Source organism: Balaenoptera physalus (assembly GCF_965194825.1).
Source record: "Balaenoptera physalus genome assembly, chromosome: 18".
NCBI lineage: Eukaryota > Metazoa > Chordata > Mammalia > Artiodactyla > Balaenopteridae > Balaenoptera > Balaenoptera physalus.
This window is the reverse complement of record NC_138899.1, coordinates 70098916-70123603: the sequence shown is the minus strand read 5'-3', so window position 1 is coordinate 70123603 and position 24688 is coordinate 70098916. Positions and strand designations below refer to the sequence as shown.

The window sequence follows — 24688 nt, the reverse complement described above, 5'->3', positions numbered from 1 at the left end:
CAGTATTTGCCTTTTTCTGTCTGACTTATTTCACTAAGCATAATACCCTCCAGGTTCATCCATGTTGTTGCAAATGATGAAATTTTCATTCTTTTTATGGCTGAGTAGTATTTTATTGCGTGTGTGTGTGTATATATATATATGTGATATATGTGTATATATGTGTATGTATATATGTATGTATATATACATATATATGTGATATATATATGTGTGTGTATATATATGTGATATATATGTGTATGTGTATATATATATGCGATATATATGTATATATGTGTATGTATATATGTGAGTATATATATATATACATATATATATGTATATATATATATATCTCACATCCTGTTTATCCATTCATCTCTTGATGGACCACTTATGTTGCTTTCATATCTTGGCTATTATAAATAGTGCTCCTATGAACATTGGGGTACATGTATCTTTTTGAATTAGTGTTTTTGTTTTCTCCAAATTCTACCCAGAAGTAGAATTGCTAGATCATATGTTAGTTCTATTTTTAGTTTTTTGAGGAACCTCCATACTGTTCTCCATAGTGGCTGCACCAATTTACATTCCCACCAACAGTGCACAAGGGTTCCCTTTTCTCCACATCCTCACCAACAATTACTATGTGTGTGGTCTTTTTGATGATAGCCATTCTGATAGCTGTGGGTAGTATCTCACTGTGGTTTTTTTCTTTTTTTAAATTAATTAATTATTTATTTATATATTTTTGTCTACTTTGGGTCTTTGTTGCTGCCCGCAGGCTTTCTCTAGCTGCGGTAAGCGGGGGCTTAGTTGCAGTGTGCGGGCTTCTCATTGCGGTGGCTTCTCTTGTTGCGGAGCATGGGCTCTAGGTGCGCGGGCTTCAGTAGTTGTGGCACGTGGGCTTCAGTAGTTGTGGCACACGGGCTCCAGTAGTTGCAGCTCGCAGGCTCAGTAGTTGTGGTGCACGGGCTTATGTGCTCCGCGGTATGTGGGATCTTCCCAGACCAGGGCTCGAACCCATGTCCCCTACATTGGCAGGTGGATTCTTAACCACTGCGCCACCGGGGAAGTCCCTCATTTTGGTTTTGATTCATATTTCTCTGATGATTAACGACGTTGAGCGTTTTTTCATGTGCCTGTTGGCCATCTGTGTTTTTGGAAAAAATCTCTATTCAGGTCTTTTGCCTGTTTTTTAATTGGGTTATTTGTTTTAATATTGAATTGTATGAGCTTTTTGTATACATTGGGTATTAACCCCTCGGTCATATCATTTGCAAATATTTTCTCCCATTCCGTAGGTTATCTTTTCATTTTGTCAATGGTTTCCTTTGCTGTATAGGTCCCATGACCACATAGTATGTTTGATTCTTAGGTCTCTTAAATGTCTTTTAGGTTAGAATAGTTCCTAACCACTACCCTTTTTTTTTCATGATAGTGACTTATTAAAGAAGCCATGCCAGCTCTCCTGTAGAATATCTCATCTTCTGCATTTGTCTTTTTACCTCATGTTGTCATTTAACTTATTTTAAATGTTTGATATATGGCAATTCAAATATCAGTGAAGATTGATAACAGGAATTTATATCTGGAAATATATGATATTTATTGTTTGCTAGCTAAAATATAAAGTTACCATAACTTATTAAAATTTATGAAAGTTAAAATGTTCACATTTGAAAGATATTCCTGGGTCATATAATTTAAAAAGCCATCTAAAATTCTATACACGGGATAAACCAAATAGTAAAAAAAGGTGATGGAAAACTAAAGATTTCCACTATTCTCATTCCCCAGAGGCAACTGTTATTATAGTTTCACGTATATTCTGCAAAAATTTTTCTCTGAATATTTAAGCAAAAATATATTACATATATACTCTATAGGATTTTTAGAGAAGCATTGATAATGCTCAATGATGCTGGGTTTGCAACTGGCTTTTTTCAATCCTAGTACTAGTCATGATAATTTAATATTATCTCTAATCCATTCTCCACAGAACCGTTGGAGGTACCTTTGTAAAGCCTAACTCAAATCTTGTTTCTCTCCTGCTTAAAACCATTCAGTGACTTTCCACTGCACTTACCATAAAATACGTTTCATCACTCTGGTCTACAAGGCCTCTACCCACTTTCTCGCCTCATCTCATAAACTCTTCCTCTCGTCTATTATGCTTTAGTCACACTGCTTTTCTTTCTGTTCCTTGAACATACCATCACGCCCCTCTTTGACCCTTTGCACTAGCTCTTCCTCCGTCTTGAATTCTCTCACCCCAGAATTTCTTATGACTGACTTCTTCTGGTCATTCATGTCCCTGCTCAGAGGTTCTTGAGAGATGCCTTCCTTCTCCACACAGTCGATGCTATCCTATTACTCTGTTTTAATTGTCAACAGAGCACTTATCGCTGATAGTTTCTCATTTACCAAATTGCTTATTTATATTTTGTCTGTCTCTGTCTCTACAGACAGACAGAAACATACACACACCCATACACACACATTCTCTTAAGTGCACAGATACACACCTACATTTAAACGCACACTTCATGAGAACAGCGACCTTGTTTATCTTATTTTAGGGTATAATTATAGGCATAATTTCTGACACATAGTAGGCACTCAATATTTATTGAATTAATGTATCTTGGAATTTTTTCTAATCAGCCTTTTTGATTAGCTGCATAATATACAGCAGTGTGGGTGTGTCATCATGTAACTAATCCTTTATTGGAAATTTAGACTACTTCCAGTTTTAGTTTGCTTGGTTTTTTGCCATTTCAAGCAATTCTGTGAAAAATATCCTGCATCTTATTCTTTCCATATTATAAATTCCTCAGAGTGGAATTACTAGATCCAAACAAAGCATGTGCCTATTTTTAAAAATGTTACCAGTTTTCCCCACAAGAAATTTATACCAATTATATTCCTACCAACTGTATTATTAGTTATCATGTTTGTTACACCCTGGCCAACAATGAGTATTATGAAACAATAATTTTTGACAACCTAATGAATAAAAATAATTTTTGTTTGACATTTTAAGAATTGCCAGTGTACTTCTGATCTTTGGTTCCAAGTAATAGAAAATCAACTTAAACTGACTTTAAAATATAAAGTTGTTTTGGCTTATATCACTGAGAAATACAGAGATGGGTCAGTTCAGGTAAACTGGATCCAAGGGCTCCCCAGTGTTGTAGGATGCAACATATCTGTTACTTTTCTGCATTGGCATCAATTCTCAGTCCGGCTTCTCTATGTTATAGCAGTGATGCCTTTGTAACCCCACCAGAAACAGAAAATCCTTCTTTCCCAGGTACTGGTAACTGAAACTTCTTTCCCAGTTTCAGCAAAGTTTCATTGGAATAACTTGAATCATGTGCTCATTTCTGTACCAATCTTACTGGTCATATAGATAGGATATGCCGATTGACAGGTCTGGATCACATGACTACCCAAAAGGTCTGATAATAGAGTCAGCCCATCTGAACCAGGTAGACCAAGGATAAGGAAGGAGTGGTTCACAGAGGAAGAAGGAATAATGGATGCTGAGCAGAAAAAGAAGAGATACCATTACATTGTATGAGCCGGTGATATTTTTCCTACATACATTTCATTCATTTTTCTGTGAATTGCCTGTTCATCTCATTTGCTCATTTAATTGGATCATTCCTTGGTTTTTACTGATTTGTAAGAGTTCTTTTTTTTAAAGGAAACTAGCTTTTTATCATATGTGCTATAAATATTTTCACTACATGTTGTCTTTTGATTATGCCTAAAAAGTTTGTCTAAAATTTCTATATGGAAATATAAAGTATTGTACAATCAGATCAATTCACCTTCATTCATTCAGAATATATGAGGCATCTAAAAAGAGCCAGGGTACTGTATTAGGTACTGAGGATACAGGGATGACTAAAACATAGGGCATTCCCTTGAAGGGCTTATCTGCTGGGTAAAAGAAGTTATAAACTTGCCTAACTGTTACCAGATGGTAACATGTAGGGCTTCACAGATGAAATTTGAGCTGCTTCCGGAAGAATGATTTGGAACTCCCCGGTCAGATAAGAGAGAGGCTGGGAATTCACTTGAGCACAGAAGGGTCTATAGGTATGATTTCTATTTTGTCATAACCGAGAATTTTAAGAATGATATTATGTAGCTCATGACTGACAAAACAAGAAAGGCAAGAATTCTTGAAGCTTCTTCTAAGGATTTCCAAGCCCTCGGTTATCATAATGAAAGATAACAAGATGACCTAGATATGTTAGAAGCTCAGATGTGTTGAGTGTTGACCTAATAATTAAAGCAATACTCAGAAGCCAAACAAATCCGTCAGCTTTACCCAGCTTCAAGCTGTCTAGCACAAAGCTTCAGCTGGTTCTGTAAAATGTACAGCAATCAGCCACCAACGTGATCTTGATTTGACTTTTCTTCATTGTCTTCACCTGTAACGTAAGGGAGTTGGATTACTAGGCCTGTAAAGTTCGTTCCATTTCTGAGGATCCGTGATGGATGAGGAATCTCATAGACAGCTTATAGAAGAAAATAAAAATGACATCAGGATCAGAATTCCATATTTAGCAATGAAAAAGCCATGCAGTGTTGTGGAAAGAGTAGAGACCCAGGCACCCGTTTCCTTGTCATGAAATCAGGTTCATAATGAATGCTGTGTCCACCTCAGAGACTTTTGAAAATCAATCCAGAAAATGGATGTGAAGACATTATCTTATACAAATACATAGTATTATTAGCAGTTGTAGCAACAATAGTGACCTCTTGAACATTTTTTAATGTGTAAATAGAGTCCTAATGCCATGAATATCATAAGCATTTTCAAGTTATTTTGATATACTAGAATTCAGTTTTATTAATATTGATTTATTTGGACCTCTGATTTTCCCTTGAAAACCCTTTTTATTCTTATAATTTCTAATCTATTTTAATGGCATTGACCATACCTCAGGTGAATCCACATTTATGTTTTATTTATTTACTGAAATCAACTCTATGCTCAGATTTTATATTCTCTAGAGTCCTTTTAGTGTCTCATATAGTACCATTTACCCAATAAGTATTTTTTATTTAAATAATTTTTGTTGCTCATTTTTACCTATTTTATTTAATATATATATCTGTTCCATATGAAAGAACTGATAAAACTTGTAAGGTTTCATGAAATAGAAAAACATTGATAGATAAAGGCTAAGAGAACAGAAAGGGAAAGAAAATAGGAAAATGAAACCAAAGAAAAAGTTGGCACTCAAAAATATATACTATAATGATTCTAACCAGAAGTTTTCAAAGTACCTTTTAATGGACACTAGTTCTATGGCATGTTAACAAGAAAGCAAAAGGAAGAATGAGGTTCTAATAAAAATAGATAGATAGACAGACAGACAAACACTGGAGTGAACAAAATTAAGCAATGCTGTTTACAATAATATTTCTCAGAGCCTTTAATAATGTAAATCTCCATAAGCATCTGTCAGGATTTTTGTTGCATATAATAAAATCACAGTTTATCAGGAAAACAAAGCTTTTTGTGGTACTTAAAGCTGAGACAAATGTCTCTCGTTGGCATTCAAAACAGGTAAATTGAAAGACAGAGTAGAGAAAACCCTCAACATTGTTTCTTCAGTAAATTCAGTAGTATTTCATATAGACATGGTAATGTTACACATGTAATTTTCCATCAATTTTATATTGAAAATAGTACTTTTTGCAAGCTATATAGGCTTTATAGCGGTTTTAGAAATTGAATTATAATAATGTGTTATAGAGGTAGAATTATTTTTTAATTTTCCATTGTTCTCTGCATCATTTTCTGCTTATCTGTTAGATTGTCGGCTTGTAACACACAAACTCACAAGGACAAAAGAACAACAAATCTAATAGCAAACTCTAAACTTTCAGTTATAAATTTCATATGGGAATCCCTAAAAAGCATAGAGGTGGCTATGTCTAAATGCCTACTGTTTAAGAGAAAATGAAACCAATTACTGCTATGGTGGTTATAATAAAAATTGAAAAAGATTGCAAAATAAATGTATAAATTTCATTGTGTAATTTTAGTTTTTTACCAGAATTCTACCTTACTTATTTACTAAATCCAAGTGGTATTGACCTTGCATTATTTGCTCAATTTTTAAAAGGATAACAAACTTACAACCTTATCAATTTATACATAGGTTAAGTAGGTAGGTATAGATAGGTGAATAATTGATTGATGGGTAGGTAGATAGATAGTTTGGTAGGTAGGATGGATGGATGATAGATAGATAGATAGATAGATAGATAGATAGATAGATAGATAGATAGATAGATAGATAGATAATTATATCTATTTGGATCCCATAAGAAAATATGTCATCTGTGATGAAACTCTCTTTTCCCAAAAAGATATTTTGAAGTATTTTTCCTTTGAATGATTTATTGCCTCTTGATTGAAGCAAAATAATAGAAAAATAATAAGTACAAACCAAACTATTTACATTTGTTTTATAAAATTTATGTCTAAATGTGTCAGATGAAAATTCAAAATTAAGACATGTATTTTAGGAAGTTACTCATGGAGGCGTCTATAGGCTTTAACGCAGGACAGCTGTTTCCTACAAAGTATTATTCTGTAAAACACTCCAATAAAATGACTTTGATGAAACTTGAGTAAAATAAAAAGTGTAAATATTTATGTTATCCCTTTTCCAGTAGTTGAGGAGAAGCCTGGAAAAGATTAGAGGAAGGGCCATGAGGCCCTTTGTGGGGTTTTGTTTTTGTGGGGTGTTGCAGAACAAACAATATCAGGTAAGGTCAGTCCTGAGGGATTGTGCAGACATTTTATGCATGTGAAAGATCTATGAGCATATTCAAGATAGAATAAAGTACTCAGCATTTTAAATGCTTTGAAAAATATATACTTATAATACTGAATTAGAAAAACACGTATCTTCACATCTAGAAAAGTATAAAATATATAGGCCATTTTAAATGAAAAACTTACTGTATCAATTCAGTAACAACTCACATATTTCATTGTAGTAATTATCCTTTTATCAAAAAAGTAATTATATTTGTTTGAAATATTATTGATATTTTATGTGACATTTAATAAAATTACATTGCCTTTTTCTATCCAAGTAAAACACATTTGAGAGATAGCCAGTGATATATAGCACAGAATAAAGTTTAAGCCTTGAAATATTTAAAAAATACGTTTAAACCAGAGTTTTAAAAAATTAAATAATTAAATTATTTAGTCTTTAAGTTATAATTAAGTTTAAGGAAAAAGAACATAATTTATAAATAATTTTAATATTCAGGATAAGAATCTTGCAAATAAGAGTTTATTATGGAAATTCTAAGAGACTTTTAATAGCTGACATCATTGTATTGTTTGAATTAGTCCCCTGGGACCAAAAGAAAAAGCTTACAAGCAATTTATAGATGAATTTTTCTCTCTTGTGTAACATTATTTGTCTCCCATTGAAACACTAATTTTCTTTTTTTTTTAAATTAATAGATCTTTATTGGAATATAATTGCTTCAAAATACTGTGTTAGTTTCTGTTGTACAACAAAGTGAATCAGCCACATGCATACATATGTCTCCATATCCCCTCCCTCTTGAGCCTCCCTCCAATCCTCCCTATCCCACCCCTCTACGTCATTGCAAAGCACCGAGCTGATCTCCCTGTGCTATGCTGCTGCTTCCCACTAGTTATCTATTTTACATTCAGTAGTGTATATAAGTCGATGCTACTCTCACTTCGCCCCAGCTTCCACCTCCCACCCCGTGTCCTCAAGTCCATTCTCTGTGTCTACATCTTTTTTCCTGGCCTGCCACTAGGTTCATCAGTACCATTTTTTTTTTTTTTTTAGATTCCATATATATGCATTAGCATACGGTATTTGTTTTTCTTTTCCTGACTTACTTCACTCTGTGTGACGGACTCTAGGTCCATCCACCTCACTACAAATAACTCAATTTTGTTTCTTTTTATGGCTGAATAATATTCTATTGTATATATGAGCCACATCTTCTTTATCCATTCATCTGTCGATGGACATTTAGGTTGGTTCCATGTCCTGGCTATTGTAAATAGTGCTGCAGTGAACATTGTGGTACATGTCTCTTTTTGAATTATGGTTTTCTCAGGGTAGATGCTCAGTAGTGGGATAGCTGGATCATATGTTAGTTCTATTTTTAGTTTTTTAAGGCACCTCCATACTGTTTTCCATACTGGTTGTATCAATTTACATTCCCACCAACAGTGCAGGAGGGCTCCCTTTTCACTACACCCTTTCCAGCATTTATTGTTTCTAGATTTTTTGATAATGGCCATTCTTACCACTGTGAGGTGATACCTCATTGAAGTTTTGATTTGAATTTCTCTGGTAATTAGTGATGTTGAGCATCTTTTCATGTGCCTCTTGGCCATCTGTATGTCTTCCTTGGTGAAATGTCTGTTTAGGTCTTCTGCCCATTTTTTAACTGGATGGTTTGTTTTTTTGATATTGAGCTGCATGAGCTTCTTGTATATTTTGGAGATTAATCCTTTGTCTGTTGTTTCACTTGCAAATATTTTCTCCCATTCTGAGGGTTGTCTTTTTGTCTTGTTTATGGTTTCCTTTGCTGTGCAAAAGCTTTTGAGTTTAATTAAGTCCCATTTGTTTACTTTTGTTTTTATTTCCGTTACTCTAGGAGGTGGGTCAAAAAAGATCTTGCTGTGGTTTATGTCAAGGAGTGTTTTTCCTATGTTTTCCTCTAAGAGTTTATAGCGTCTGGTCTTATATTTAAGTCTTTAATCCATTTTGAGTTTATTTTTGTGTATGGTGTTAGGGAGTGTTCTAATTTTATTCTTTTACATGTAGCTGTCCAGTTTTCCCAGCACCACTTTTTGAAGAGGTTGTATTGTATGTTTTTGCCTCCTTTGTCGTAAATTAGGTGCCCATATGTGCATGGGTTTATCTCTGGACTTTCTATCCTGTACCATTGATCTATAGTTCTGTTTTTGTGCCAGTATCATACTTTCTTGATTACTGTTGCTCTGTGGTATAGTTTGAAGTTGGGGAGCCTGATTCCTCCAACTCTGTTTTTCTTTCTCAAGATTGCTTCGGCTCTTCAGGGTCTTTTGTGTTTGCATACGAATTGTAAAAATTTTTGTTCTGGTTCTGTGAAGAATGCCATTGGTGATTTGATAGGGATTGCATTGAATCTGTAGATTGCTTTGGGTAGTATAGTCATTTTCACAATATTGATTCTTCCAATCCAAGAACATGGTATACTTCTCCATCTGTTTATGTCATCTTTGATTTCTTTTATCAGTGTTTTATAGTTTTCTGAGTACAAGTCTTTTGCCTCCTTAGGCAGGTTTATTCCTAGGTGTTTCATTCTTTTTGTTGCAGTGGTAAATGGGAGTGTTTCCTTAATTTCTCTTTCTGATTTTTCATTGTTGCTGTATAGGAATGCCAGATATTTCTGTGCATTAATCTTGTATCCTGCAGCCTTACCAAATTCATTGATTAGTTCTACTAGTTTTCTGGTGGCATCTTTAGGATTTTCTATGTATAGTATCATGTCATCTGCAAACAGTGACAGTTTTACTTCTTCTTTTCCAATTTGTATTCCTTTTATTTCTTCTTCTTCTCTGATTGCCATGGCTAGGACTTCCAAAACTATGTTGAATAAGAGTGGCGAGAGTGGACATCCTTATCTTGTTCCTGATCTTAGTGAAAATGCTTTCAGTTTTTCACCATTGAATATGATGCTTGCTGTGGGTTTGTCATATATGGCCTTTATTATGTTGAGGTAGGTTCCCTCCATGCCCATTTTCTGGAGAGCTTTTATCATAAATGGGTGTTGAATTTTGTCAGAAGCTTTTTCTGCATCTATTGAGATGATCATATGGTTTTTACTCCTTAATTTGTTAATGTGGTGTATCACATTGATTGATTTGCATATATTGAAGAATCCTTGCATCCCTGGGATAAATCCCACTTGATCATGGTGTATGATCCTTTTAGTGTGTTGTTGGATTCTGTTAGCTAGTATTTTGTTCAGGATATTTGCATCTGTGTTCATCAGTGATATTGGTCTATAATTTTCTTTTTTTGTGATAATCTTTTTGTGGTTTTGGTATCAGGGTGATGGTGGCTTCGTAGAATGAATTTGGGAGTGCTTCTCCCTCTGCAATTTTTTGGAAGAGTTTGAGAAGGATTGGTGTTAACTCTTCTCTAAATGTTTGATATAATTCGCCTGTGAAGCCATCTGGTCCTGGGCTTTTGTTTCTTGGAAGATATTTTATTACTGTTTCAATTTCATTACTTGTGATAGGTCTGTTTATATTTTCTAATTCTTCCTGGTTCAGTCTTGGAAAATTGTACCTTTCGAAGAATTTGTCCATTTCTTCATGGTTGTCCATTTCATTGGCATATAGTTGTCTGTAGTAGTCTCCTATAATCCTTTGTATTTCTGCAGTGTCAGTTGTGATTTCTCCTTTTTCATTTCTAATTTTATTGATTTGCATCCTCCCCTTTTTTTCTTGATGAGTCTGGCTAAGGATTTATCAATTTTGTTTATCTTCTCAAAGAACCAGATTTTAGTTTTATTGATCTTTGCTATTGTTTTCTTTGTTTCTATTTCATTTATTTCTGCTCTGATCTTTATGATTTCTTTCCTTCTACAGACTTGGGGTTTTCTTTGTTCTTCTTTCTCTGGTTAAGTGTAGGGTTAGATTGTTTATTTGAGATTTTTCTTGTTTCTTGAGGTGAGATTGAATTGCTATAAACTTCCCTCTTAGAACTGCTTTTTCTGCATCCCATAGGTTTTGGGTCGTCATGTTTTCAATGTCATTTTCTATATATTTTTTTATTTCTTCTTTGATTTCTTCAGTGATCTCTTGGTTATTAATAGTGCACTTTTAGCCTCCATGTATTTGTGTTTTTTACAGTTTTTTTCCTGTAATTGATTTCCAGTCGCATAGCATTGTGGTCAGGAGAGATGCTTGATACGACTTCAGTTTTCTAAAATTTTCTGAGGCTTGATTTGTGACCCAAGATGTGATCTATCCTGAAGAATGTTCCGTGCACACTTGAGAAGAAAGTGTCTTCTGCCACTTTTGGGTGCAGTGTTCTATAAATATCAATTAAATCTATCTGGTCTATTGTGTCATTTAAAGCTTGTGTTGCCTTACTTATTTTCTTTTTGGATGATCTGTCCATTGGTGTAAGTGGGGTGTGAAAGTCCCCTACTATTATTGTGTTACTGTGTTGATTTCTCCTTTCATAGTTGTTAGCATTTGCCTTATGTATTGAGGTGCTCCTATGTTGGGTGCATAAACATTTATAGTTGTTATATCTTCTTCTTAGATTGATCCTTTGATCATTATGTAGTGTCCCTCCTTATCTCTTGTAACAATCTTTATTTTAAAGTCTGTTTTTTCTGATATGAGTATTACTACTCCAGCTTTCTTTTGATTTCCATTTGCATGGAATATCTTTTTCCATCCCTTCACTTTCAGTCCTTATGTGTCCGTAGGACTGAAGTGGGTCTCTTGTAGGCAATATATATATAGGTCTTGTTTTTGTATCCATTCAGCCAGTCTGTGTCTTTTGGTTGGGGCATTTAATCCATTTACATTAAAGGTTATTATTGATATGTATGTTCCTATTACCATTTTCTTGTTTGTTTTTGTGGGGTTTTTCTTGTGTTTCCCGCCTAGAGAAGTTTCTTTAGCATTTGTTGTAAAGCTGGTTTGGTGGTGGTGAATTCTCTTAGCTTTTGCTTGTCTGAAAAGCTTTTGATTTCTCTGTCGAATCTGAATGAGATCCTTGCTGGGTAGAGTAATCTTGGTTGTAGGTTTTTCTGTTTCATCACCTCAAGTATATCCTGCCATTACCTTCTGGCCTGTAGAATTTCTGCTGAAAAATCAGCTGATAACCTTATGGGGATTCCTTTGTATATTATTTTTTGGTTTTTCCTTGCTGCTTTTAATATTTTTTCTCTGAATTCAATTTTTGTTAGTTTGATTAGTTTGATTAATATGTGTCTTGGTGTGTTTTTCCTAGGGTTTATCCTGTATGGGACTTTCTCTGCTTCCTGGACTTGGGTGACTGTTTCCTTTCCCATGTTAGGGAAGTTTTCAACTATACTCTCTTCATCTGTTTTCTCAGATCCTTTCTTCTTCTTCTTCTGGGACCCCTGTAAATCGAATGTTGGTGCTTTTAGCATTGTCCCAGAGGTCTCTGAGATTGCCTTCAATTCTTTTCATTCTTTTTTCTTTATTCTGCTCCTCAGCAGTTATTTCCACCATTTTGTCTTCCAGCTCGCTTATTTGTTCTTCTGCCTCAGTTGTTCTGTTATTGATTCCTTTTAGTATATTTTTCTTTTCAGTTACTGTGTTGTTCATCTCTGTCTGTTCTTTAGTTCTTCTAGATCTTTGTTAAACATTTCTTGTATTTTCTCAATCTGTGCCTCCATTCTGTTTCTGAGATTCTGGATCATCTTTACTATCATTACTCTGAATTCTTTTTCAGGAAGATTGCCTATTTCCTCTTCATTTATTTCATCTTGTAGGTTTTTACCTTGCTCCTTCATCTGTGACATATTTTTTTGCTGTCTCTCTCTCCCTTTTATTTTTTATTTTTTTATTTTTTACTTTTTTTTTTATGAGTTGGATTGTGTTCCTGTCTTACTGGTTGTTTGGCCTGAGGCTTCCAACACTGGAGTTTGTAGGCTGTTGGGTAGAGCTGGGTCTTGGTGCTGAGGATCTCCTGAGACCTCACTCCGATGAATATTCCCTAGGGTCTGAGGTTCTCTGTTAGTCCAGTGGTTCGGACTCAGAGCTCCCACCACAGGAGCTTCAGCCCGACCCCCGGCTCATGAACCAAGATCCCGCAAGCTGCATGGGGTGACAAAAAAAAAAAAAAAGAGAACAATAACAAAGTAAAAAATAAAATTAGAATAGGAAACTAACAGATATGTTAGAAAGAATATAAAAATAAAAATATAGATGAATCAACAACCGGAAGGTACATCAGTACCAGAATGGTAAAAAAGAGGAGGGGGGAAAAGAAAAAAAAAAGGGGGAAAAGGCCTTGGCTGTGGAGGGCAGGGCCTAAGCAAGGGTGATGTTTGGGTGGTGGGCAGGGCCTATGCTTAGGACCCACAGGGCTGGAAAAGGCCCTGGGGGCTGTGGGGGGTGGGGCTTAGGCTCAAGGAACAGAAGGAGCCCAGTCGTGCCCCCTACCCCTGGTCTCAGAGGGCAGGGACACCTCACCTGGGAGCCCAGCAGGCTTCCTGGTCTCAAGTGGGTGGGGCTAACGCCCTCCTCTCCTCTCCTGCTCTTCCCGGAGGGTCCCTCCCGCCTGCCTCTCCTGATCTCTCTCACCTTCGTCCTATGCCCCCAGGACCCACGCAGCCTCAAGGGGGCTTTGGGGAGGGGGTACCAGCCTGGGAACTCAGCAGGCTCCCCGGCCCAAGTGGGCCAGGCAATCACCCTCTGCTCCTCTGCCACTCCTCCCAGAAGGTCCCTCCCGCCTGCCTCTCCTGATCTCCCCAGCCTCAGGGGCGCCAATCCTGTCTGGCCTCCACTTCCCCTCCCCTTTCAGTCCCCCCATGTCCTACTGGTTCACTTGGGGGTTCCTCCTGTCTCCTTGGGCATCAGGGTCCCCCACCAGTGGCCAGCGGGCGCCCTAGCTCTGGGGAGACACTAACTCGGTGTCTTCCCACACCACCATCGAAACCCTAATTTTCTACTACTTCCTTGTTAAAATTAAGCCTTGGGGGGAACTTCATAGTTAACTAGTAATATTAAATTTTGAAATAGAGGAATTATATATTTTACTTAGTATTCATCTTTTGTTTTCTAAGAAACATTTATTTTTTATAGTATGCAATCTAAAACAAAATAATGTAGCCATTAGGTATTATAATAATGGATTCCATATTCCATTAAACCAAAATCAGGCAAAAACTTAAGCTAAGCCAGTTTGCTATTTGAAATTGTGAGGACTATATGCTGGAAAATCTTAATGATTAGCTGTGCTAGGAAGTTTGAGACAATGATCAAACTAACACATGCTTTGTTGAAAAAAATATGTATAGTATCTTGAGCATTTTACCATGTGCTCCACTGTAGGGATTAACATCATAATTGATAGTGTGGTGGTATAGATAGGACAAGTGTTAGTGGCCTTAACAAAATGCTTTCCAGGGAATCTAAATTGTCTGGATTATTTCCATCAGCCTTAGATTTGCAGTTGAACTTAATAGAAAGGATACTTGCCCCATCTGTATAATAATAGAATGGGACTAACATTCCAACAGCGTTTCCATATAAGTGACTATTGTCCTTCACACTCTGGGTGACAGCCTATTAAGACAAGGTTTCTCTAATATGGTTGTCACATGGTCAACTGCTTCACTTTCTCCTCACTGGATTTCCTATGATCAAGCTAAATGTTCACTATGGTTGTGGTTAAGTAGGCAAAATAACATCAAAATACTGGCTTTGCCTTAACAGTTTAAACTGGATCATCTCTGGTAATCTAGTTTATGGAAACTTTTAATAAAACCTAGAAACCTTGCATACATAAATCATCTTCTTGAGTGAATTTTAGCAAGTGTGGTGATTATCAAAATCAAATATCAATATCAAAATCAAATTTGGTAGAAATAGATACGAAATAATTTATTTATATTCTATGGTTAAAATGAATTCACAGTAAATACTTTCAGGTAAAGAGTTATAGTATTGAATATCTATTATGACTGTATTAAACACAATGCTTCTTTTTCTCTTTTTATAGCCGATTGGTGCTTTGAACCCAAAGAGAGCTGTGTTTTACGCAGAGCGTTACGAGACATGGGAAGATGATCAAAGTCCTCCCTACCATTATAACACACATTATTCAACGGCAACATCCACCTTATCCTGGCTTGTTCGAATTGTGAGTGCCTTCATTAAGTTACAGTTTGCCTTTAATATCTCGAAGTACTTAACATAAGGAAATTAAATAAAACTCAAATATATTTATTTGTTTTAAACAAAGATTAGAGACCAGTGAAGTAGAGATTCCAAACTCTAGCAAAACCTGAATCCTTTTTGTTAATGAGTGGCCTTATTTGCAAAATTGGGTTAGAAAGATAGATTATTGTGAGTTTCTTAAACGTAAACCATTTATAAAAGGTACCAAACTCCTGAGTGCATCCTTAACACCCACTGTTTCCCTTCTCACTGATTGTTACAGGCTGGCACTCTCCCCAGCCTTCCCAATCTTGCTTCTCGGATAGCAGATTTTAAAAACAGTTATCTAAATGTTTTGAAGACTACTTTCTCTTTCTCCTAAGACATAAATATATTCAAGTCTCTGCAATTTTTAAAATACATACATTCATACATACCTACATATATACGTACATACTTCCTTCCAGCCCCTACCCACTCTGCAGTGACTTTCCACGTCTACCCCTGTGTAGTCAAATGTACTAGAAGCACAGCCTCCACTGTCTTGTCCTGCACTGTGCTTTCTCCACTTTATCACCTGCCATTCAATCTTTAGCCTGCTTGATTTAGGTTCCACACCCATCACTTTACTGAATTATCCCTGTGGAGGTCACGGGTTATGTGGCAGAGCTTCATGATATAGCTGAAGCATTTGGCACCATTGCTCACTTCCTCCTACCTGAAATTCCTTCCTCTCATGGCTCCTCTGACAATATGCTCTCCTGGTTTCCCTCTTGTCATCCTAACTGTCCTGCCCAGTCTCACGCTCAGATCTCTTTTTCTCCATATTTCTATTCCCCAGGATATTTCTACGTACTTTATCTGGACTACATCATTCAGTTATCAGCTAATGACTTCCAGCTTCTGTCTTCATTGCAGACATTTCTCTTGGGCTCCTGACCTATATTTCTAATATATAAATATATTTACTTATTTCTATATACTACTGGATTTTTCTACCTGAACACCTCACAATACCATAAACACCATTTCCAAAAATGAACTCCTCATCTCCCTCATAAACCTGCAGGGGTGCCTACTGATTTCTTATCTAAACAATCAGCATGATCTTGCACCCAGTTACCCAATCTAGATATTTTCTCTATTTTATTAGCCCTTACATCCAGTCTGACATCACATCTGATAAGTTCCACCAACTACAGTCTGTCTCCTTTTCTCTATTAAGTCTGGCACTTCTTAGTTCAGGTTCCCGTTATTTCTCATCTAGATGATTGCAAAAGCTCTTAGCAAATCTCTCTGCCTTTAGTCTTGCCTTCTCCAATCTAGTCTAGTTAAGACCAATTACTGGAGTCAGATGGTCTGACTTTTTTTTAAAACTATAAGCGACTGGGGAGTATTACAGAATGCTAAGTCAAATCTCTAAGTCAATGCAATCAATAAAGTTTTCTCCTCTTACCAAAACATACTTCAGACCATTCTGTTGCATGAGGCTGATTTGCCTCAGAAACACATTGATAAAGCAGCACATGAAAATGTGCATACACAGGAATGCATCTCCTATTTTCAAAGGTATTTTTTCCCACTGCCTGAATGACAGTTTGGTTTGGAGGTCTTCCTCAAGCATTCTCTCCATGATGGGGAGAAATTGAACTTATTATAAATATATAGTATGCATATGTTTTAAGTAACTTGTAAATCACTGATAGATGATATACTACAAATAATTACTGTTATCAAAAAAAAAGTTTGTCAGAATTAGGATTCAGTTTAACTGAACACATATTTTATATTTTTCATAATCCTAAACCAGCATAAGAAATAAAGAAGTTTAGATTAACTATTCTGTAAGAAAACAAACTCAAATCTTATTTTAAAAATACACTCTGGGCTTCCCTGGTGGCGCAGTGGTTGAGAATCTGCCTGTTAATGCAGGGGACACGGGTTCGAGCCCTGGTCTGGGAAGATCCCACATGCCACGGAGCAGCTGGGCCCGTGAGCCACAACTACTGAGCCTGCGCGTCTGGAGCCTGTGCCCCGCAAGGGGAGGGGCCGCGATAGTGAAAGGCCCGCGCACCGCGATGAAGAGTGGCCCCCGCTTGCCGCAACTAGAGAAAGCCCTCGCACGAACCGAAGACCCAACACAGACAAAAATAAATAATAAATAAATAAATAAAGTAGCTATAAAATTTAAAAATATATATATAAAAAAAAAAAGCCAAATTTAATAAGCAAATTGGTTGCATTATTAAATAGCAAAGGATGCTATAATTTCACTGTGAACTAGAAAACATACCACCAATAAAATTTCTAAAAAAAAAAAAAAAATACACTCTGTAATTATAAGCTAAAGGAAAAGACATAAAACTTTCTTTAGACCAAAATTGTTAGTCTAATTTGTTGAAAAATTCACCTTAACTATGTGAACTTGAATCCTTTTATAAAAATGTTTCTGAGCTAGCAGTTTCTTAAATATTTTTTAACTCTTAACACTTTTTGAGTATAAGAAGTTCTATTTCTTTATTTTCTGTTAATTTGGAGGAGATATTAGATTTATACAAGTGCCTGTTTACCACTATAAACCAATCAGAACACCTTTAGTTTATGGGTTGTAATAATTTATTAATACTCTTCAGGTGTAAGAAAATACTTCACACTCATGCAAGAAGTAAAGGCTTTTCTGAATTACAGACACATGTATATAGAGAGAACTTTGTAGCTTCTATCCTGCAGTTTCAGCCACAAGTCAAAACTAAATACAGAAACACAAAAATTTACCAGTCAAGATCTCAAACAGTTGATATTCTTTATGATGGACGTAAAATATGTTCATATTCTATATGGGCTCACAAATAAGCAAACAAGAAAACAAAAAGCAAGAAACAATCATTACTATAGTGAACCTCCACCATGGGAGGAGTAAGACACTTTTCTTGGGCATTTTTGGGATTAAAAAAAGCATTATCAAGTGGGTTGTTTTGAGAATTATATGAGTATATTATATATATATATATAAAATAGTATTTTGAAATATATAAAATGGTATTCAGTGGCTTTTGTATAATCAAATTAGTCTGAAGTCAGATTTATAAGAATTTAAGTGTGAGTTCATAAAAATACTTATTATCACCAGCCTGATTTAACACTCTTCTATCCCTGATAAACTAAACATTTTATCAAATAATAAATCATAATTCATCCCTAAATTGATTTCTTATTCCAGTGAAATGGAATACAAATTTGAATCTCTGCAAGGGTACGGCAGACATGCTATCCCTATTTATGCTACACATGCCTTTTTAGTATTGTCTATAGCTGTGCTGCATGGTAGAAACGTAATGCAAGCCACTTATGTATGTAATTTAAATTTTCTAGTAGCCTTATTTAAGAGTAAAAAGAAACAGATGAGATTAATTTAATAAATACATTTGTTAGCCCAGTATATCCAAAATTTTATAATTTCAACATGTAACCAATATAAAAATTCTTAATGGGATATTTTACATTGTTTTGGTATTCTTTGAAATCCAGAATGTATTTTATATTTATAGCACATTCAACTGGAACTAGCCATATTTTAAGTACTCAGTAGTCACATGTGGCCCGTGGCTACTGCATTGGCAGGAGAGATCTATAAGATTGCTTTTATGGGGACTCATTTAGCCAACACATCTTAAGTTGTGCTGCTATAAATAGAAGTATCATGGTCTAATAGTTTGCTAAGTGTTTAAACCTAATGGCCCAGGGAATTGTGATTTCCTCACTCCCATCCCAAGGAGTTTATGAAGTAGAAAATGCATTAAAATTTGTGTCACTAAGAATTTGCTCATAAAAATAAAATACAGATTAAAATAAGTATCTACCCTTTACCTTTCAAGCCTTTTAGACCCAGTCATTAAACTCATTATTAGTTTCAGTCAATATGTTTAGTATGACAATGATAATAATTGCTTTAAAATGCTAATTAACTACATACCTCATTACTTTATTTTTTATTTTTTATATATATATTTATTTATATTTTATTTATTTATTTATTTATTTTTGGCTGCGTTGGGTCTTCGTTGCTGCACGCGGGCTTTGTCTAGTTGCGGCGAGCGGGGGCTACTCTTTGTTGCGGTGCGCGGGCTTCTCATTGCGGTGGCTTCTCTTGTTGCGGAGCACGGGCTCTAGGCACGCAGGCTTCAGTAGTTGCGGTGCGTGGGCTCAGTAGTTGTGGCTCGCGGGCTCTGGAGCTCAGGCTCAGTAGTTGTGGCGCACAGGCTTAGTTGCTCTGCAGCATGTGGGATCTTCCCTTCCCAGGGCTCGAACCCATGTCCCCTGCATTGGCAGGCAGATTCTTAACCACTGCACCACCAGGGAAGTCCCTACCTCATTACTTTAAATTAAAAATATTATTTTAGACACACTACCAGTGAAGTCACTTGTCTAAACTACAAGATTCTGAAAAAGCTGTTTCTTTGCTAGCTGCTGTTGGACAAATGATGAATAAACTATCATAGAAGTTTGGAGTTTGTTCAGATATTAACTAGTATAATAGGACACATTTTACTTGGAATGTTTTTACTTTAAATCTTACCCTGAATATATAGCATATACACAGAAGTAATTCTGAATTACTTCGGAATTCACCTTCCAAATTCAGATATTCAACCTACCTATTCAAAACTCACTTGTCAAACATTTAATTATAATTCTTAGGAAGTTAAATAGGTTGTACAACAAAAGTTAATTTATAAATCAGTTGTTTAGAATTTGGGATTTACTTTATAAATTATGGGTTGCTTTGAAAGCCTACCCAAGAGACTGTTTAAACCATAATATATCTTTAACAGTATATATTTGTAGTGAAAAAATAGTAGAAACACTTATGCAAGTACCAAAAGATAATGCTACTGAATAAAATATTGTCATCGTGTTTCTCTTGATACTTACAGACAGTGCATATATACTTAGAGGAAGATGAGGGATTCTTAACCAAGGGACTGGTGTATGGTAGGCACATAGGTTTCTGAAGATTCTAAAAGATATTTCTGGTTTCTTTTGAAAGCAATGGGAGAAAATAAACTTGTGAAGTTAGCCAAAGTACAGTAGAAATAATGGTTCCTCCATTTCCTAGAATGTGATTACATCTACTTGAAGGACCGTAGTGAGAATTGCGTTAGTTAACTGAGATAATACAGTTCCAAGCACAGAAAGGTGCTCAATAACTTCAGTTCCCTTCCCTTTGGTCTTTATTATGCTTTATGTAACTTCAAAGTATACATCTTTTCTTTGATAGAGTTATGTCACAAGCACTGACTATTACCCAGGGATGGGGTTTGTTTCAAATGAAATGAAGAGAAGGAAAAGAAGAAAACTAAAAGGGGAGAGGGATGTAAGAAAAGATCCTTATGAGATGACTGAGCAAAAGTCATATAAGACAGAATAATAAAGGAGTTGTCTAAAGAGAAGAGGGGCAGAGGCACAGGATTCGATTGCCCAGGAAGGGTGAATCGTCTGCGATCATTGGAAGGCAGGACAGGTTGTTAGTGTCCTTGCAGGGACTAAAGGTTATGACAGAATTCAGTAGGACAGGTACTTCCCATGCAGGACAGGTTAGTTTGATGTTCTAGCCCTGAGAAAGGGTTGGAAGGTTGGGGTAGATGTAATCAGGAGAAGGAAGTCTGCCATCAGCCATTTGTATTGTATTACCAGACCAAATCTGAAGTTTCTTGTTTTCTTTTTTAAACCTGAAGTTTTTAAAGCCCAAGTATTTTAATTTCTGAAAATTCTATTTAACATTTATTTATTTGTCCATCTTATCTCCCAAGCCAAAAGCTTTTCTAGTAGAATGATAAAATATCTAATATGGTGATGTACATATAGAACATGGTTTGATCAACATGTGTCAGGTGAATAAATACAGGAGTTTCTTAAACTTAATACAGCTCTTGATCCTCTGTCTTAGTCAGGCATGAGTCAAATGAAAAAGAAAGTCCTTGAGTCCTTGTACTGTGCCTTGAAGGTAATAGAGAAACACATGGTAAAAGGTAATCTCCACAGTAATCAGAGCTTGAAGATCAATACCCACTTATAAACAAATAGGTTATCCATTTCTGTTAGTACTCTACCACTGTAGCAACTGGAGGCCTTCAGGAATAATGAGAATAAATGTCAGTAGAGTAGTATGTGACCCTCAAACAGTTGTTAATCAGATCTTTATAAAGGCTACGTAGGACAGTGAAATGTGGAATTCTTCAATATCCTCCGCTTTTAGGTGCCACCAGACTCATAAACTTCACAACCAGAGATAATAATTCTTCAATTTCAGATTTATTTTCACTGTGCCCATCTGTGCTATTCTTGGCATGCCTTCGTTAAAGGTTGAAAACTGAGGAAGGATTTTATAATTTAGGCTGGGGTAGAGATCAGCTTTTAGTGGTTGATGATAAGAAGTAAGACTTTGCATATATAAACGGGTCTTCACTCACATGTATTTAGTAGGTTAAAAATCATGAAGACAAGTCTGATCCCTCTAAATTATTCTCTGCCTACTACCTACAAAGAAAAAATAAATGCCTAACATCAGCATCCTAGAATAATGAAGAAGTGGATTCTGAAGATGCAACTTTATGGTCAAACTAGTGGTTAAGAACTGACAAGAAAAACTACATCTTACTCTTATCCAGCCATACCCACCCCCCTTCTCCCAACAGTACCTTGTATGTTTAGATGAGTTTGAAAAACATTAATTAAACACTAACTATGAACCAAGCACTTGCTTGGTTCTAAGGATAGAGGGATGAATTAGGCCTAAGGAACTGACAGTCCGGTCAGTGTCTAGGGAACTGGCAGTCAGGGTGGAACCCAGCAGTGAGTACTTGACACAGTGCATGAAGCTGGTAGTCATCTTCATCACTCTGTGTCAGCTGAGATACTTCAAGCTTTCTCACTATTATTTAATCTTAATTACCCACAAGGTACTGTCATTCCCAACTAACATAGATGAAAGAACTGAGATACAGTTACTTCACACCGCTACTTACTTGGGTGGGGTTAAGTAAGGTGCCTAAGAGAAGTAAATGGTTCCACCAAGACTCAAACTTAGATCTGTCATATTTCATTCGATTTACTGTTGCTACTTCTAGAATTTTTATATCCCTACTTTAATTTAGTGATAAGATATACGGCATTGACTACCTTCAGTTTAATAGGGAGTTAAATTTTTTTTTCCTAACTTAATTTTGGTGACATCTATTTGTCTCTCAAGTCACTTAAAATCTTAAACAGCAAGATGGACTTACTGGATGCATATTTGATTTTCAGGTAAATCAGTAATACCCTACTTACCTATATAGTGTTATATCATTCTTCATCTTATCTCTTTCACCATAGTTTTCTGTTATTCAATACTAAACATGAGACTTGGTGATACATTATAAACTTATAAAATTGATGTCATCTAGCCACACTAAATTTCAGGAAGATACTGAGGAATATGAATATTTATAGCTGTTGCCTGACAACTGGACCTTATGACTAGTGGCAAAAAGAGGAGTTTAAAGCAACAAAGTAATGTTTTATGGATATAAAAGAATGAACAGAAATTATACATTAAAGAAAAAAAACTAAATATTTAGGAAATATTTCTTAGCATTATTGAACCTAGGAGTGACTTGTCATTTATCCTAGACTTAAGAGAAAAGGATTGAACCATAGGAAAGTAAATATATACTCATCTTTGTTATATTTGACATTTCCTAAGAAATCCTTATAGTAAGAATGCATGTTATTTAATCCTTTTAAATTTGGAAGCAAGTTTAATGACATCAGAAATAATGCCTCTCTCCTATCATAAAAACTATAGAAAAAGCATTAAAATTAAATACATTAGGACCTTGTGATAAAGTTATTCCTAGGTTTCCTGCTATGGGAACATGTTCTTGATGACAGATACCAAGTTTTGATAAGGTAATAGTCACAGAATACTATTGAATAGAAGGACTAGAGTTTATCTAGTCTGATTCGTATTAACTTCATTTCATTCTTTCCTTCAACAGATTATACATTGAGCAACTTGGGTGTACCAGGAGTTCTTCTAAGTGTTGGAGATAAAACAGTGAATATGATAGATATGTAACCTATTCATGTGGTGGGGAAGATAGACAAGTTAAAAAACAGTTACAAAACAATGTGACAAATGCTTCAGGGATGTGTTTTGAGAAAATATCTGTTGCTATTTGAATACACTGGAGAACCTGGCAAATCAAGGAAAGCCTTTCAGGAGAAAATGATGTCTTGGCTGAGACTTAAAAGACTTAAAAGATAAGAAGAACTTAGAATGGTGAGGTAGATGGATAAGTTTATACCAGGCAGAGGAAACAGCACATACAAGGGACGAGAAATGAGACCAGTGTAGCAAGACCTTAGGATGTGAAGATGGGGATGGCGAGAGATAAGAGTTAAGCAGGTTCCAGATCACTCAGGCTCTCTTAAGACAAATCAAGTAGTTTAGACTTTTCCCAGAGAGCTCTGAAGAGCTATGGAAGGATTTTAATCAAGGATTTGCATTTTTAAAAGATCATCAGACCATAATATGGTAACTTTAGGAGACTTTCACAGGTAGCCTAAGATGGGTATTCCCTACCTAATTTCACACTACGGTGAACAGTGTCAGAGAGATTTTCTTTTGAGTGTTACTATGTGTGGCCTTAGTTATGAGAAAGAAGATCTGAGTTATATATTGACAATAATGCAAAATCAATCATCATAAAATCACAGAGCACTAGAACTCTATCCTTTTATAAATCAGAAGACTGAAGGCCAAGAAGCAAAATGACCTGCCGAGGTTGAAGAGTGACAGGTGACTCAGTGGTCCAGACTGGCTCAGACCAGCACCTCCTGACTCCTGGGTGTGGGCGTCCTTCCAGGATCCTGCACCATTTCCACCTCAGAAGGGTTTCCAAAAATAAAATATTTTACAAAGGAAGAGGACGGTCGTGTTCAGAAGGGTCAAATTCTTGACTTTTTTTTCCTTTAGGAACCTTTCACAACCTTCTTCCTCAATGCAAATGACGGAAAATTTGACCATCCTAATCGAACCTTCTCGTCCGTTGCAAGGTCTTGGAGAACGAGTCAGAGAGATACTTCTGATGTAAAGGTAGGCCCTTTTATTTGTTGATATTAATTTCAAAATATGTTGAAGTTTTGATTTGTTTATATTTTTAAGTGGGTGTATAAGATATTTTATTCCACAGCTTTGTTCCATCATATTTTAAAATTATGTGGCATATCTAACCTAAGAGGAAACTAAAGGAAATAATTTCGAGCACCACAGAAAATGATTCAGGATTCTTTTATATTATTCAGTTATATTATTCAGTGTTTTTGTTATTTCAAAAAATTCCTATCTAATTTAGATCGAACAATCAGGAGCTGGAAAGAAATTGCCTTTCCTGCTGTTAACTCAATATTTGGACCATTCCATAAAACACAGCAGGAATTGGATTTGACCTTAATGTGTCATATTGTTATAGCTTGCCCAGCTTTGGGTTTACATAGCCTGGGGCAATTAATAAAGCATTAATGACAAGACCCATTTAAAATGTAGGCTTTTCTGTACAGCCTTAGCTTTTACTTGGCTGTGCCTGGGGATACTATGCAACAATACACATTAGATTAAACCAGCACACACACAATATCCAGGAACAGCCAGAGAGCGGAGTCATTTTACAGTTGGTACTACTCAACTATTGTTAAATA

At 35.8% G+C, this 24688-nt stretch overlaps 1 protein-coding gene across 8 annotated transcripts in view; it reads left to right on the top strand.

Annotated features, from left to right (window-relative positions):
- Nucleotides 1-24688, top strand: part of NBEA (neurobeachin) — a 610070-nt gene that overhangs the window by 515213 nt on the left and 70169 nt on the right. For all 8 annotated transcript variants that reach the window (XM_082435483.1, XM_082435487.1, XM_082435484.1 and 5 more), the window contains 2 exons: nucleotides 14790-14930; nucleotides 23967-24086. In XM_082435483.1, coding sequence (XP_082291609.1) covers nucleotides 14790-14930; nucleotides 23967-24086 — 261 coding nt within the window. The remainder of the gene's footprint in view (nucleotides 1-14789; nucleotides 14931-23966; nucleotides 24087-24688) is intronic.